Source organism: Varanus komodoensis, unplaced genomic scaffold, assembly GCF_004798865.1.
Source record: "Varanus komodoensis strain SLA01 unplaced genomic scaffold, ASM479886v1 scaffold20_1, whole genome shotgun sequence".
NCBI lineage: Eukaryota > Metazoa > Chordata > Lepidosauria > Squamata > Varanidae > Varanus > Varanus komodoensis.
In genome coordinates this window covers 7,413,515-7,429,308 of record NW_025335587.1, presented here as the reverse complement: position 1 = coordinate 7,429,308, position 15,794 = coordinate 7,413,515, and the positions used below count along the sequence as shown (strand labels likewise).

At 43.2% G+C, this 15,794-nt stretch overlaps 1 protein-coding gene across 10 annotated transcripts in view; it reads left to right on the top strand.

Moving 5' to 3' along the window:
• Positions 1 to 7,409: 7,409 nt before the first annotated feature.
• The window catches only part of OMA1 (OMA1 zinc metallopeptidase), a 261,075-nt gene continuing 252,690 nt past the window's right edge, over positions 7,410 to 15,794 (top strand). For 8 of the 10 annotated variants that reach the window (XR_006414721.1, XR_006414722.1, XR_006414723.1 and 5 more), the window contains exons 1-3: positions 7,410 to 7,537; positions 9,670 to 10,151; positions 12,876 to 13,104. Coding sequence is in view for 3 of the 10 variants with exons in the window: in XM_044430007.1 (XP_044285942.1) it covers positions 9,685 to 10,151; positions 12,876 to 13,104 (696 nt within the window). In the remaining 7 variants the exon portion in view is untranslated. Of the gene's footprint in view, positions 7,624 to 9,573; positions 10,152 to 12,875; positions 13,105 to 15,794 lie in introns of those variants that run through there. The other 2 variants (XM_044430008.1, XM_044430009.1) reach the window with 2 other exon arrangements.

Sequence of the window (15,794 nt, the reverse complement as noted above, 5' to 3'; positions counted from 1 at the left end):
GGCTACTGTGCCTGGACATGTCATGTTCTCTGCATGGTAGAAGAAGGGAGCGGGAGGTACTCCAGGCGAAGAAGGGGTTGGGAAGGGCAGTGGGATGGAAATCGGCCCGTCCAGTCTCCAGCATCTTGGCTTGGCAGTGGCATGGGAACATGGCACGCCTGCGATGGAACGTGTCCTTCCCGGCCCTTCCACACACGTCCTTCTGCTCTTCTTTGCAGCCACACAATTTGGACTGGGCATCCCAGGCATGAAGCTTGATGGCGCCACTGCTGTCCAGGGGATCCCTTCACCTGCAGTGAGGCTTCTTCCCCTCCCGCTCCTTGGGGAACACAAGCTGGCTGGACCCCTCGGAGCTTGGGGCATCACGCGAGCACAGGAAGGCTCCAGCTCAGGGGTCTGAATGGGCAGAGGGTGCCCCGGCCTGCCTGCTTGCCTTCTTGCACTTTGGGCAGCACAGGATGGCAGCGGCAGCCTCCAGCTAGGAGGGCTGCCCCCTTCCTTGCTGCTCAGAGTGCTTACTCAGGGAAACACTGGCAGGGGTGGAGGCTGCCCGGGGGAGTCTAGCCCTCCTCAGCATGACACCTGGAGGTGAGGGGCCCTAATGAGGAGCTGGTGGCTTTCTTAGCTGCCCTCTCCTCTGGGCATGCTACCTGCTGGCACAGCCTTTCCCCCTGAGCTGTGGAGCAGGAAGTCTTGGCCCAGCGGGCATGAGGGAGCCGGAGCAGGCAGGGCCGGTTCCATGGAGCCATAGCTGCTACCTTGTCCAGCTCCCTGTGTGCTCTCACTCTCCCTGTGGCAGGGGCAGAGGGCTGGGCTTGCTGAGCCTAGGACTGAGCCTTGCTGAGCCTAGGACTACTGAGCCTAGCAGCCCCTAGATTCCGTACTGAAGTCCTTGTGCGGCCCTCAAGGTACAAGCTGGACCACCCTGCCCTAAAAGATGATCTGACTCTTCAGCCCCAGCCACTTTTTGCATCCACCAATGCTTGCTCTCAGATAGCCACAGATAGTCTTTAGTCCTTTCATGGCTCTGACCTCTCACTTCCGCATCTATCATAATGTGATGTAATCTTTTGTGTGAACACGGCTAGCTCCTTCAGCCACTTTGACAATCTACCAAGCCTTAGAAAATCCTGCATGTGCCAACTTCCAGTTTGGGGACCAGTTTGTTTAGATTATTATAAAGCAACCCAACATAGGGGCAGTGCCCTATCCTGCTTCTATTCATTCTGTTCCACCCACGGGAACCACCAGGCATGCAAGGGGGAGTGAGTGGTTCCTGAAGCAATCCTGAAAATTAGTGCAAATGCTTGTTTCTGGAACAGGGAAGCTGAGCAGAGCTCGCTTCCTCAAGTCCTGCTGCCTCGCATTTCTGCTTATTTGAGGAACCGTTGCAGTGGATTCTGCCAGTATGCAGGCAGCAGTGGATTTGGCCCATTGCTTGTGGAGCCCTGGCTGTGTGGTAAAAGCTGATTCTACTGCCAGAGCTTAGCAGAGGATCCACACAACAGGCATGTCACTGGCTGGATCGCTGCATGGACGGGTTTCTCAAGTATTGCTTCTGTTAACCCAGATGAACAGGCACACGCGTGCTGATTTCATTCTGCAGCGTCCTTCTCAGGCAACATTGTCCATGCTTATTAAGTGGGCAACATTCATTTTCTCTCAGAATACAGAATATAGTTACTTGCTTAATTGAACACATTCTTTCAATTAAGAAAGAAAGGCGCTGTGAGGTAAAGAACTCATATCAATGAAGAATTGGGAGTGTTGTTTGTGTGCTGTTTTACAAACAAACAAATATTTGTGCTGTTTTAGCAATAGACTAAAATGTATTAATTTGTATGCCATCTTACTTAAAATCATAGAATCATAGCAGAGTTGGAAGGGACCATGAAGGCTGATTCCAACCCCCTGCCATTTCAGGACACTATGTTACACCTTCCCACTCAGATGGCTGCCCAGGTTCTTTTTGGATGTCTCTACTGTGGGAGAGCCCACCACCTCTCTAGGCAACTGGTTCCCTTGTTGTATTGCTCTGACCGTGAGGAAGCTTTTCCTGATGTCCAGCCTGAATCTGGGTTACTGCAACTTCAATTGATTATTCCATGTCCTACATTCTGGCATTAGCAAGAAGAGATCTTGACCTTCCTCTTTGTGACAGCCTTTGAGGTACTTATAGAGGGATATCATGTCCCCGCTCAGTCTTCTCAATGCTGAACATGCCCAGTTCCCTCAGTCTCTCCTCATAGGGCAGTATCTCCAAACCCTGGATCATTTTTGTCACCCTCCGCTGGACCATTTCTAATTTACCTGCATCTTTCTAAATTACCTGCATCTTGGTGCCCAGAACTGGAAACAGTATCCCAGGTTGCTTAAAACCATTGAGTACAATGTAAAACAAACAAAAAACCAAAATAAGAACATTCAAAGAGTAGAATCATTTGAAAAGTCTAAACTGAAAAGATGTATCTATACATCCTTTCTATTGCACCAAGGAAGTGAAGGCCAATCATGGTCCTTGAAGGAGCACTTTGCATCGTTTGGGGGCAACAGAGAAGAAGCCCTTTTGCATGTGTCCAATAAGCAGGCCTCTGAAGATAAGGGCTGCTCCCAAAGTTCTTAATTCCTCACAACTGCATGTCCAGTCCATATTCCAGAGAAGTAAGAAAGTTAGTCCAAAAACAGGGAAGTCTTGCAAGCACCTTAAATACTAACACCATTATTGTGGCATGAGGTCTTGTCAGTAAGAGCCGATTTTGTCTTGATGCATCTGACCCTTGTCCATGAAAGCATATGCTACAATAAATTCCATAATTGCTATGGTCCCAGAAGATCCTGTGTTTTTACCATAATCATAATATATATAATTCAAGGTGGACTCACTGCATTGGAAATTGATTTCTTGTCCTTTGATATGCCTAGGAGATGTATAACTCAAGTACTTTATAAAAGGGTAGATATATGTCTATTAGAATAGCTCAAGTAATTAAATACTCATGATATAATAGTGATAAAAACAAAGTAATTCATATCTTAGATTTTGTAACCACTTCTTCAGAGCATGGTTGTAATAGTAACAAATTGCTCCTCAATTCCCTATTCCTTAATTGGGATAGTTAATACTATTACAGCAATAATCTTTCACATGCAGGTACAATTACCCTTTTCAAAGCCTTCCCATTGATCTGCCTCAGGGTTTTGATAAATTTCTAAGTGCCGCAATTACCTCATTTTAATGCTAAAATTAATCTTGAGCTGTTACAATTGCCTATCAGAGCAGGAAGCCCTGGCTTTCCCAGTTTTTTTAAATATTATTTGGCAGGAAGAGCCCAATTCCTTATGCTACAGTTTTGCCTCGTTAAAATTTTGCACACGCTGAATAAGCTGACAAGATCCTCATTTCATTTTCATGAAGGTCTTTGCTCCCTGAGGGACAATACACTTAGAATCCTACTCCAGCACACTTCACTACCTAGGAAACAATTATGGGGAGACACATGGTTGTTATCTAAATGAGAGGCAGAATGAGAATAGATTTGTAATCCTCCTCTGAGGTTTTCGAGATGGACCCCAAAAGAACTGGTGACATTTGCTCCCATTATTTCGCAGACAGTTTTTATTTTGGAATAAACGTCTGTCCCCACTAGATTTAATATGAGTGTGTGACAGATATATATTTGCTGATCTACTTTCAGTAGCAGAACAATGCTGAACAGCTGTATTATAATTGGATCTTTCTAGTAAATGGTCTATTTGAATGAGGTCTCCAAAGATGGGAAATTTCCTAACGCTATTTCCCCCTCAATATTTACATAGGCATAATTGCTTAGTACAGAAAGGCTAAAACCTGTTAATGCATTCATGCAAATATTCATTGGGGGAGAGGGGTATTTTTAAAGGATATGAAAGCAGTGAAAAGGTAAAAAATAAATGACTTTATCCTTATTCCATCAGCAAGCTTTCACACTGAGGGATGAAGCAGCCAGGAAAAATTTGAATGTTTAAAGAGTGGTTGTTTAATGGTATACATAACACAATGTTGTGTTGTTATAAACAAATTTCATCCAAGCTCGTATTTACTAAAGTAGGATACCAAAGGTACTGCAAATATATACAGAGAAATTCTAAACAGAGTTGGGTGAGGGGAGTGAACTGGCAGGTTGTCCCCACGACCAAAAGAGGTAATAGAAAACATACCATGTGATCAGTGGAAGAATGGGAGATAAACTTAATCTAGAGTGAGACGGAGAAAGGTAGGAAGCCAAATCCTCAGGCCTCCCAGGGTGGTCAGTACCTTACAAGGATTAATACCTGCCCAAGGTGCTGCTTCAGGACCTACCACCTTAGATTTATGCCAACAGAGCTTTCCACAGCTGGCAAACTGGAGGTCTCCGTGGCAGACGTGGCTCATGTCCCTCCCCACTAGGCTTCTTCAGTGGTGCAAGGACACCTCCTCCCCATCCTACTCCTTAGAGAGCCATTTGAAGGGGCTGGGACTGCTCTTCCCAACAATTCATTCAATGCAGTGAGCTAGTCTCAGTTTTTCACCATTTTTTTAAATCTAGTTTTTGACATCAAAATCTGATTAAATTTTTATTTATGGAATCATTCCACATTTCAGATCAGTTTCAGCCCTATTCCAATCAAGGTTTGTTTGGTTGGTTTTTGATGCAACATCTCTGGGCAGGGTGGATTTGATTTAAATTACTAGTCACTAAGGCTAGATTTAAATCATGGTATTCTACATAATTAGCATGCATGCATGCATGCCTTACCTGTAGGCAGAGGAACTAAATTAAAATATTGGGTCTCTTTTATGGTCTAATGCCATAATAGATTTTCTACCGCAGAGAAAGAATAATGTGATAAGACTCGTGGAGTATTCTGTTTAAAAGATTTCACTTTCAGTTTCACTGCTTGCCCCTCCCTCCTCACACTTAACTTCTCCTGCAGATCTATTCCACTCCCAGCAATCATCTTCTATTCGTTTTTTTGAAACTTAAGAGGTAAGGAGTTGATTCACTGTATATAGATTTGCAAATGAACAGTGGGATTTAGGGTTTTTTTCTCAACTCTGTATGTTTATTTTATAACATTTTTGCTGTGAAAGAAGAGGCATGTGATCTCTGCAGAAACAAATGCATAGTTTGGAGAACTGTAAAATGAAGCATCTGTGATAATATCTTCTAGCTTGGGTCCTGGTTACCTGAAGGAGCGCTTACATCCATATTTGCCCAGTCGCCCCCTGAGATCGGCGGGAGAGGCCCTTCTCCGGGAGCCCTCCGTGAGAGAAATTAGGAGGGTGGCTACTCGGAGAAGGGCTTTCTCAGCGGTGGCGCCTAAGTTATGGCATGCGCTCCCCAGAGAGGTCCGCCTGGCGCCGTCGTTATTTGTTTTTCGGCGCCAGGCTAAGACCTTTTTATTTAAGCAACATTTTAAATGCTAAATACAATTGAATTTTATCTGGCCAGGGCAGCTTATTTTATAATGTGTGTTTTAATTAAGATTATTATATATGGATATTTTAACTTATTGTTTTATCTATGTTGTAAGCCGCCCCGAGGCTTCGGCGAATGGGGCGGCATAAAAATGTTTTAATAAATAAATAAATAGATAGATAGATAGATAGAAAAATTGCCCAATAATCTCACAGAAACCACTGGAAGAGCATGACATTGTGGATGGATTAATGGAATTCATTTATCAAAAAATGTAACTATTGCATGAATATACAGCCTCATGCTACATCATTAAAAACTAATCCTTACTTCATTATGAATAACCTTTGGACTATAACGTATCTTAAATAAAAAAAAACTATATTTTCCTCAAAAAAGTATTTTATTTAAAAATTCACTTTAAAGAATCAAATGAAAATCAGATTTAAATTGAAACATCTTTTTTTAATGATTGATTTTTATCTATCCTGTCCCTGGGTGTGATGAACAAAGATGACCTCCCATTCATGAAATGCAAGTAATTCTGCTAGTTCCTTTTTTTACTGTTTCAAAATGCTGGAAGCACCTTTTAAAGGAACACACCAGAGCTTGCTTTTCATACAATTCAACTGAAGGCCTGCAAAATCCAAGATTTATTTTCAGCATAGGTGTGTGGAGTCCCATACAGTAAGTAATTTTACTCATTGTCCTAATGCCACAGTATTTTCTGGAATTTGTTAAAGCTCTATTTGATCCACTAAAAAAGTGTTTTATCTTCATTAAAATTCAAGAACAGCCACTGCCTATAATGACTACTTAAGTTTTTTGATCTAGCTGTCTATTTAAAGAATACCAGTACTTATAAATTTCTAATTGTATGACTGTACACACCACATTTCTAAAAGAGGTATTCACTGTTGGATTTCAGTAGAGATATCCTATAATTATCTACGCTGTATTTGGTGACTACATTGGAATTTTAACATGTAAGATTGCTCCGTCAAGTGGGACTTAGAAAAGCAGGGGACAAAATACAACTTCAGGCCCGTCATGTCTGCATCACACACCCACCGTGGACCTAATACCTCTACAGAGTCGTCTGCAAGCAGAGGACCTGCAGTGCAAACATGTATATGTTCAGTGTAAATAATTGTGCATACAATTGCAGTCTAAATGCCTTGCCAGCCACCTTCGCTGTGCAGTTCACAAGACATGGCTAATTCATCATCCTCAACATACAGTCTGGTTATGGCGTTCTTTCCATGGCAGCAGCCAGTTTATATGGCTTTAAAATGGGGGTTGACAAAATCACGGAGGATTTTCAAGACTGTCAATGAAATTTCTATGCGCCGGGAAGGCTTTTAAAGATACACGGAGGGCTGTCGCATCTCCCACCGAAAGCACGCCATGGTACAGCCCAGGCTCCAGGCTGCGTGCGTCCCGCGCACGACAGTAAGCCCAGCCAAACGTGCAGGGCAAGGAGCTTCGCACAGGCGTCTGACGCGCCTCTGGTTTTGTTTGGCCTTCCAGACGACTACTGGAGCGTGGGAAGGGGAGCTGCGGCTCGCCTTTCAGCCGCTAAGTGGGGAGCGCTGCGGCTGATGGTCCCCAGGAGAACTGCAGCAGCTGCTCCAGCACGGCAGCGAAAGACAGCCGCGGGCGGGCCGTGACGGCGTCTCTGCACCTTCCCCTCCTCACCGCTCCGTATCGCATCACGAGGGTCAAGGCAACGACCGCGGCCTTTGCACTCGGACGCTCTGCGCCCTCTTCCTTTCTCCGGGGTAGGCTGGGAGCGGCCACAGCCGGGAGGCGCCGCTCTGTGGACACGCCTCTGAACTCCCTCCTCGGCGTTTTTCCGCACCCTAGAAGGCAGCAGGAGGCGGAGCGCAACGCGCCTCTCTTCCACGCAGCCAAAGGCCGGAGAGAGGCGGGCAGAGACATGTCAGGTTCCTCTTAGCCCTCCCCTGGCTTGCAGCTTGCACTTCTGCCCCGGAATAACTTGTACCGTTGTTGCGGGTCGGCGAAGGCGCAGGTCTGAGGAAGGCTGGCTGGACCGACATTCTCAGTTTCCAACCAGCTCGTCGCAGGGCTCTATTGATGTACGTGTCTTGCTCAAGTGTGGATCTGTATCGTCTCCCTATCCCGGGCAGCAGGAGCAGGAAGAGGCACCTGCGGCCCTTCACGGGTAGCGCACTGTTCATTTCCCCTCCTCGTTACCTCTTTACTGATCTTCACGGGAAGAGGCAGAGGAAGTTCGGACAGCGCGGAGCGTTGCCGAAAGTGCAAGGGCGCACGCACAGGGTGGTGCCCCCTGCTCTTTCCCGGCGCCGGGAAAGTTGTGGGTCCTGCGCGCGGACCCGGGGCGGGGCTATTCGCGGGCAACGCGGCTTCACGCCTCTTTCCATGGAGGGATCCTCCCTGTCGTCCTGCCTGCTTTACTTACTCGGGTGGAGTACCTCAAACACTTTTGCCCATTGAGAAGGAGGTGGAAATTAGTATGGAAAAGGATGGGCTTTTGTGCTGTGAAATTTTAGCTAGTGTAGTAACATGAAAGTTTAATTTGGAATTCTGCTTAAAAAAAACAACGTGATTTTTAAAAAGGCTTTTTCACCGGGAAGGAAGAAGGAATTTCCACATACATTCCTTGCCCTTTCTGTACCTTGAGCTGGCAATTATTGCCCAAAGTTTCCTTATATCGTTCTATATTCCCCTGGGGTACAATATGTGTATACTGGCTTTCTTCCTCTTATAGGATAGGGGTTTTGAAGCACTGAAGACATCTTGTGAACTTCCATGAATGCACTTCATGGAACATTATCTTAGTAATCCTTACAACAACTCTTCAAGGTAGATCAGTATTAGGATATCAGTCTTAAACCTGAAGTGTGGGTTTAATGGGGGATGAAGCTGAGAGAGAGTGGTTTGCCTAAAGACATCTAGTGAATTAATTACACATTTGAACACTACATTGCATTAACTTTCTCTTTAGCTCAGAGGTGAGAACAGTGGCCCTTGAATATTGCTGTATTCTGTTTCCCAGCCAGGGATAATATATTTCAACCTCACCTGGAAGGTCCTATGTTTTCCATCTCTGACTTAGCTGCATGTTTGGCTGAGGTCTGTTCAAATTGCCATCTGAAATCCAGCTTCTCCCCCATTTCCTTGACATCCCTAGTCCATGGTCATCTTCCCACCTCTGGCCATACACAGTGCATTGTTGGTGCATGCCACTTAACATTACCTCCTGTAATCCCTGTTGATATTATCCTGCTTCTTCATTGCTGTAATGTGTTCTTTTCCTGAGGTCTTGTTTCAGCTTGTATTTATTTCATCCTTCCATTTTGTTTTTGCTGTTTCTCAGTTTGTGGTTTTGTGTCCCTTCCCACCTCACAGCCTGCTTGCTATTTAGCCCTGCTTCCAGCACACCCACCTTTGTCTCCCATCTTACTTGCAACCTAAGATGGTTCATAATTTTATACAAGTAATGGCACAAAATGCAAATTAGCAAAATTTTCTGGGGTCACTTGATGGATTGCTTCCTAGGCCAGGATTTCACCACTTCTTCCTTCCCTGTCTGGTTCCTAACCTTGTCCTCAGGTGATGTTGGGCTACAATTCCCATCATCCCCAGCTAGTTTGTTCAGAAGCATATGGGAACCCAAGGTCAGGAACCACTATACAGGCCTTCAGTGGATCCAGGGAAGGAACCGCTCAAATGGTTCTTTTGGGTTACTTCAGGAACTGATGGCATAAACTCCCTTCCCTCTTCTCCTCACATTTGGTGCAATAAGACATCCAGTTAATCACTTTACTGTGTTCCTAGTCAACTTTTGCTGAGCCAGACAAGGCATCACATACTGAAAATAAGCACTAAAGGCTGTCATAAGAATTCCTCCTCCCACTGCAACCCCTGATGTTCCATGAGGCCAAGACATGTTGGTGATGCATGGCAAATTTTTCTCACACTTCCCATCATGTGCTGCTTTGGCACTTTGTTTCTAGCTTGTATTAAGCTGGAGTTATGTCTGAAGTGGGGAATTCTGGCTCAACTATAAGCAAGAGCTGCTGATCTTGGGAAACTCTGGCTTAATACAAATGAAATGAAACAGTGAGCAAGGAGAGGATGTCTCTTTGCTACAAGCAATATACAGAAAAGCATAATAACCTGTATCTTTAATACTTGCAATTGTAACATTTTGTTTGCATTTTGGTTGTGATCATTTATATCCCAGGGTTGAAGATAGAACATGGAGATGGCTGCTCTCAGTGGCTCCAGGAACTCTGTTTTAATTCGACTGACATCTTTGGCTAGTCGGGGAGAGTGCTTCAGTCCTTATGCTTTCTCATGTGGATTCACAAATGGACAACAGCATCAGGTGACTAAGTGGAATAAAAGCAACAGCACAAGATCCTATGTGACTGCAAGTCTCAGCAGCCACATAAACGAAAGTCAAGGGTGGCTTTTGAATCCAAGGAATGCAGACATATGTAGGGTTATGCACAGACCTTATACTCTCTTTCATCCAAGGGCAGAAGGAAAGGAATTATTATTTAGAACACTTTCTTCTCAGAAACTGCAGAACTTTTGTGAAATTGAGAATGTCCAGATGTTCAGGCTTTTTCATGTGTCATCAGCACAGAAAGCTGCTCCACTTAGCATCTTTTTTATAATCTTGAAGCCAGCTCAGAAACTCCTTGCTATCATCCTTGGGAGGTAAGTATTTATACTGCCTTGGGCTGTGACATAATTTGTGTTGGAATAACTTTTTGTAAACTTTGTGGCATGCTTATGACATGGCTAAAGAGCCTTGCAGTTAGTTGATGAGAGCTCATTTACAAGCAAGAAATATTTTCTCATTGCCCCCCTACCTTTTTCTTTTGACTGATTTAAAGCCTAGTGATAGCTTTGGAAAGCACTTGGTACTTTTGTTAGCCTAGGCAAAAAGAGACACAAGGCATTCAAGTGTTCTTAAGCTGGATAGAACAATACAGCATTCTCCAGCAAGGGGTTCCAGGCCAGTGTTTTGGCCTCAGAATTGTGCTTTTATAGGCAGCATCAGATCAGAGATGGCAGCAGCTTGCAGCCTAAGCTATTATCCTTAGAGGATCTCCAAGAGGCCAGAGGCATGGGCCAGGGGCTAATAGCACCACTTCCGTTTCTTTCTAAGAGGATTCGCTGAAACAGACATGAATGAGAGAATCGGTGCTACCTATACACTTGTTTTCTCGGATCAGATGTTTGGACCAGCTCAGTAACAGGTTGCACAATGCCCAAGCTATGGCTTATGTCAAGCATTTTGATGCATTTAGCATCTTGAATCCATGCATCCTCCATCCACACAGTGTGAAAGCTGCCCTAGTTCTTGGTAACATGTTTGTTTATTATCAGCTTACCTTATTCAAGTATGCATTACCAGAAAGACCAGTCATTTCTTTTGTTTAGGGTTGTGGGTTTCTGGTATTATTGAAACTCCCATGAAATGCACCTGAAGTTAAGCACAATCCAGCATTAGGGATTTTGTGGGAAAAGACACAGAATGAATAAATGTGCCCTAAATATGATTAACTCTGAAACCACACCCAGATGTTGCCTAGGTAATGAGCTAATTCAGATGATATCACAGCCCATCATGGGTTAATTAACTTTCATGTCAATTAACATGACATCCATCATTATATAACCAGGGATTATTGTAGCTTCTTTTTGTAGTGTAAATCCAGCCAGGAACATTTTCAAGAGTTAAATAAGCAAGCGTAACCCATAGGCCAAACCAGGCCATAGAATGATTTTCTTGTGGTATTGATTTTGTTGGTTGTAGCAATGTAAGGTCAAGACCTTTTTATTTCATCAATATTTTAATAAGCTTTAATATTGTATTTTTTAATATTATATTTTTAACTGCAGCCAGAGTGGGTCGATTTGTTTATGTTGATTTTTATGTTGATATTCTGTCATAATTTATTTATATTGATATTTGTATTTTATTTATGTAAGCTGTCCTGAGGCTTTTGCAATAGGACGGTATATAAATATCACAAATAAATAATAAATAAATGTATTTCTCCACCCAAAATATTCAATCTTTAGCAGTGACTTTTATAGCTTTTGGATCTTGCTGTGCAGGCTTTGTGTGCAGTTGACTGAACTTTGGTTATGGTGTTATAACACTTGCTGATCTTCAGTAAGGTTTTTTTTGGGGAGGGAGGGGGTAGTTTAATTGCTGCTCAGTTCAGAAATTACTGCTTTAATGCAAATGTAAAAGGAAGAGAGGCTTACCGCATGCAGTGTTTCATGTGACACAATCATATGCTAATAGATCCACACCTTTGCACAAGTCTCATGATCTTCCATCTCATAAAAGGATTGGAAGGATTGCAGCAATTGTGGACATTGCAATATACCTGCACTACACTTGTTTTACAAGTAATGGTAGGGCGTGTGGCTGCTGATTCACCTTGTATGCAGTGTTTCTCGACTGCAGATTGGGTAAAATGACCTTTGGAAGACTACGTTGATCATGAAATATGGTTGAATGCATTTTTTTCATTAAATATAGGGCATGAGGCAGAAAGCCACTTAGACTCATACAAGGGGCTTGTACTAGCCCAGTGGAATTTTTTATTTTGAAATGCTACCTATGGCTTTCATGACAGATAACAAATTGCTTTTGTAGTTCTTCTTCAATTTTGAAATTGGTTTGCCTTGTGTCTTGGAGCTTTGAGAAATATGTCAAAATTGGGCTCCTGGGATTAGTTGTACGTTTCTTTGGGTGTTGGCCATAAGTGTTACTGTTCCACTGTGGAACAGACCAAAACCAGATATTGTTCTTCTTGTACTTTTATCATGTGGATAGGTTGTTGCTGTTTGAACAACTATTGTTTGTGTGCCAAGAACAGTGTGAAAACTAGCTGTGCTTATACTAGTTTATCTGGTTAAGCCCTACTTTCCTGATTTTTTTGTTAAGCTGAAAGCTTTGTCTTCTTCTCTATTTAGCCTTCCTCTTTCCCTAAGTGGCTCTTTTTCCTCTCCTTGTTCACAAGTCTCAAGTGCCATTTGTTATTCCCGAATCCTCATATTGCACAGCTAACTCATTTCCCCAGACACTCTTTTTGTGAAAAGGTTTTCCTCTATCTCCCATTTCTTCCATTTTTCAGTGCCATTGACCTGATTCATAGGTTGGGTTGTTTAATCCATAGGCTGTTCTGCATGAGAGGGAGAAGGAAGTTGTCCAGCCTGTAGCACAAATGCCACTCCGTGTTTCCTTAGCAGCCCATGGTCAGTTTTGTCCTCGGCTGCTGTGTCTGTTGAGTAAACCAGAACTAAGTAACCCAGAGATTAACAAATGGCATTAAGTGTATCCATTTTGCTGATGTATCAAAATGTGTTGTATGAATGTGCCTTAGTGTGCTTGAACTTCAGAATTTTTGTGTCTTAAAGGAGCATAAGAAAATGGTGGCGTGCTCTTCCTCCAAACAAGAAGGAGCTACTTAAAGAAGCTGCAAGAAGGAATACATGGAAGATAGTCTTCATTCTGTGCAGTGTGGGAATTATATTTATCATGTTTTATTGTACTAATTTGGATGATACACCAATCACAGGACGTGCTCGGCTTTTGGTGTTTGGGAAGGAGCATTTTGCACAATTGTCCCAGATGGAGTATAATATGGTAGGTAGTTAAAACAGGCAAGCAAAGAAAAATCCTCTACTATTTCCTTCTTCCTTTTTAAATTGAGTCGACTCTTTTCTTATAGTTTTGTAGTTTATAAAATATACAGAGTGGTGGCAGAGCAACCTTTTGTTAATGCGAATCTATCCTGATGTTAGGAGTATCTTCTGAATCTCCAGCACTTCAACACATGCAACACATTTTTCCCTTTTGCAATATCCAGCTCATCCATGACTGGTTTTAAAAATAACACCTTCAAAACCAGCAGGATGAGTTGCTGTGAACTGAGAAGCTGGGTGCTGCCAAGCCAAGTGATGATTGTTCGCAGTGAATGATTGCAAGTGACTAAGATATAGTCACTGGGGCTGGATATAGAGTTGCTCCTTTGAATTCCTGAATATACATGGGAAGGAGAGACTATCCAATGTGGGTGGGCCCTTGGTGTCATGTCCTTCTAAGTTAAGCTTGGCTGCATAGAAGCTCTTGACCTCTATGGATTTTAGCAGTGAAACTGGACACTGGAACATATGGAGGGAGGATGCCCTGCTCTTCATAGAAACATAGAAGCAGAGCGAGTCAGAAGAGGTCTCCCAGGCCATCTAGTCTGATCCCGGGCTCCAGCTGGCTCCTCTCATGACATGCCCACCATGTGTACGTCTAGCCTATCCTTGAACACCCTCACCGATGGGGCCTCAACCACCTCCTATGGAAGCCCATTCCATACCCTCGGGGTCCTAACTGTCAGGAAGTACTTCCTGGCATCTAAATTGAACCTTAGAAATTCATAAAGTCACTTTCCACAGGTGCAACAATGGGGGTGTGTGTCAGGCTGATGTGCTTTTTATTCCCATACATTTATTAAACTGGGAATGCCTGAAGAAAGCTTATGTGGTCAGCCAGTGTGGTGTAGTGGTTAAGATCGGGAGTCTGGGATTCAGGCAATCTGGGTTCTAGTACCTGCTCATCCATGAAGCCAGCTGGGTGACTTTGGGCCAGTTACCAACTTTAAGCCTGACCTACCTCACAGGGTTATGGTTGTGGGGATAAGTCTGAGAGCAGGAGAAGGCAAATGATGTAAGTAGCTTTGTGTTCTTTAAGAAAAGAAAAAGGCCAAATATAGGTCTAATAAATGGATAAGTAAATAAATGTAAGAACTGATTATATGGTACGATGATTATCATGCAGATTCTGCAAATAAGGTTCTGAGTTACATTTTGTCACTGACCCATGGTAGACTCATAGTGCAAATGGCTTCTAGCTTTTGAAATCTCCCTTGGGGTACTATTTGATTTAGAGAAGTATTAATAAACTAGACAGGTTCTTGAAGGTGCTTTTGCAGAGTAGTCTAAGTATTCTGCAAGAAATAGTTTACACTTTGTACACATTTTGAATGTCAACTTTACACCATTTGTGTCAACACTGTTCCTGTATACCAATGCACTACAGAGAACACCTGGTCCTTGAGTTAAGCATGAGTTCCATTCCTGCGATCGTCTTTAAGTTGAATTTGCATGCAAGTTAGATTGTGTATATAAAAAGCATATAAAACACAGTTCCATATAAACTTAAACACAATGCAGCATTTTAATAATGACAATAATGCAGTAATAATAAAGTAATTATAGGCCCTGAAGAGAGAGAGACAATTCTATTGTTGAATGACTAAAGCCTAATACTTTCCCAACAATGAATGGCATCTCACTTTTCTCTGATCGCATTATCATTTCCACTTTAATTTTTTTTTAATGCATCACATGCATTTGCATCGGATTTATGCTTTGGAGGCATGGCTACAAACCAAATACAGTATGACGTTATAGAAGGCAACACTAACTCCATGTGATTCAAAACATATTGGCTTGGATATGCTAGTTTTTCATGCTCACTGTATGTAGCATGTACTGTAGTTCTGCCACGGAACTAGTTCTGACTGCCACTTTTTCCTTCCCCTTTCCTCCTTCATTCCTTTCCTTCCTTCCTCTCTACCTACCTATTCTTCCCTTCCTCCTTCCTTCCCTCCTTCTGTTCTTCCTTCCGCTTCTCACCACCTGGTACCTGTGGGTGACTGCATGCTGCTCACCACCTGGTGCCCATCACCTGCTGCCTGTGGCACCTGCTTGCTGCTTAACGATGAGGGGGGAACTTCTGGGTTTGCTTGTTCAGAGTGAGGGGTTATTCTTAACTCAGACATTCATAACGATGGGACTATATCCATATGCAGCTCATGAACTGGAGGTTAATACGCCCATAAGTATGAATAAAGGATGGTTGGACAGTTAGGTGCTGAAGCTTTAATACCTCATGCCTTGGTGAGCAAGGCACTGTCTGGTGAGATAGGGAGGACTTCAGAAAGTACAGTATCTAACATCAGACTCAGCTTATATATCTTTCCCTGTGAGGGAATTGCTATTTGGTGGCCAGGCTGTTGGAATGCTACAGCTAAAAAGTGACAGAATTTTCACATGTAGCAAAAAGGATGGACAGGTGGGGAGATGGTCACAAATCGGTCATACTTTTCAGCAAGTGTTCTCCCTTCTCCTGCTTACCTGTGTGAAATGCTCTGTCCTGGTATCCTAGGGGTCTTAGCTGCATGTGGTGGTTAATTCCCCCTTCTCCCAGTGTGTGGATAATACTGCAGTTTGTAGCACATATAGCATAAGCAACAGGCGGAAAAATATGAGACTGAAGGA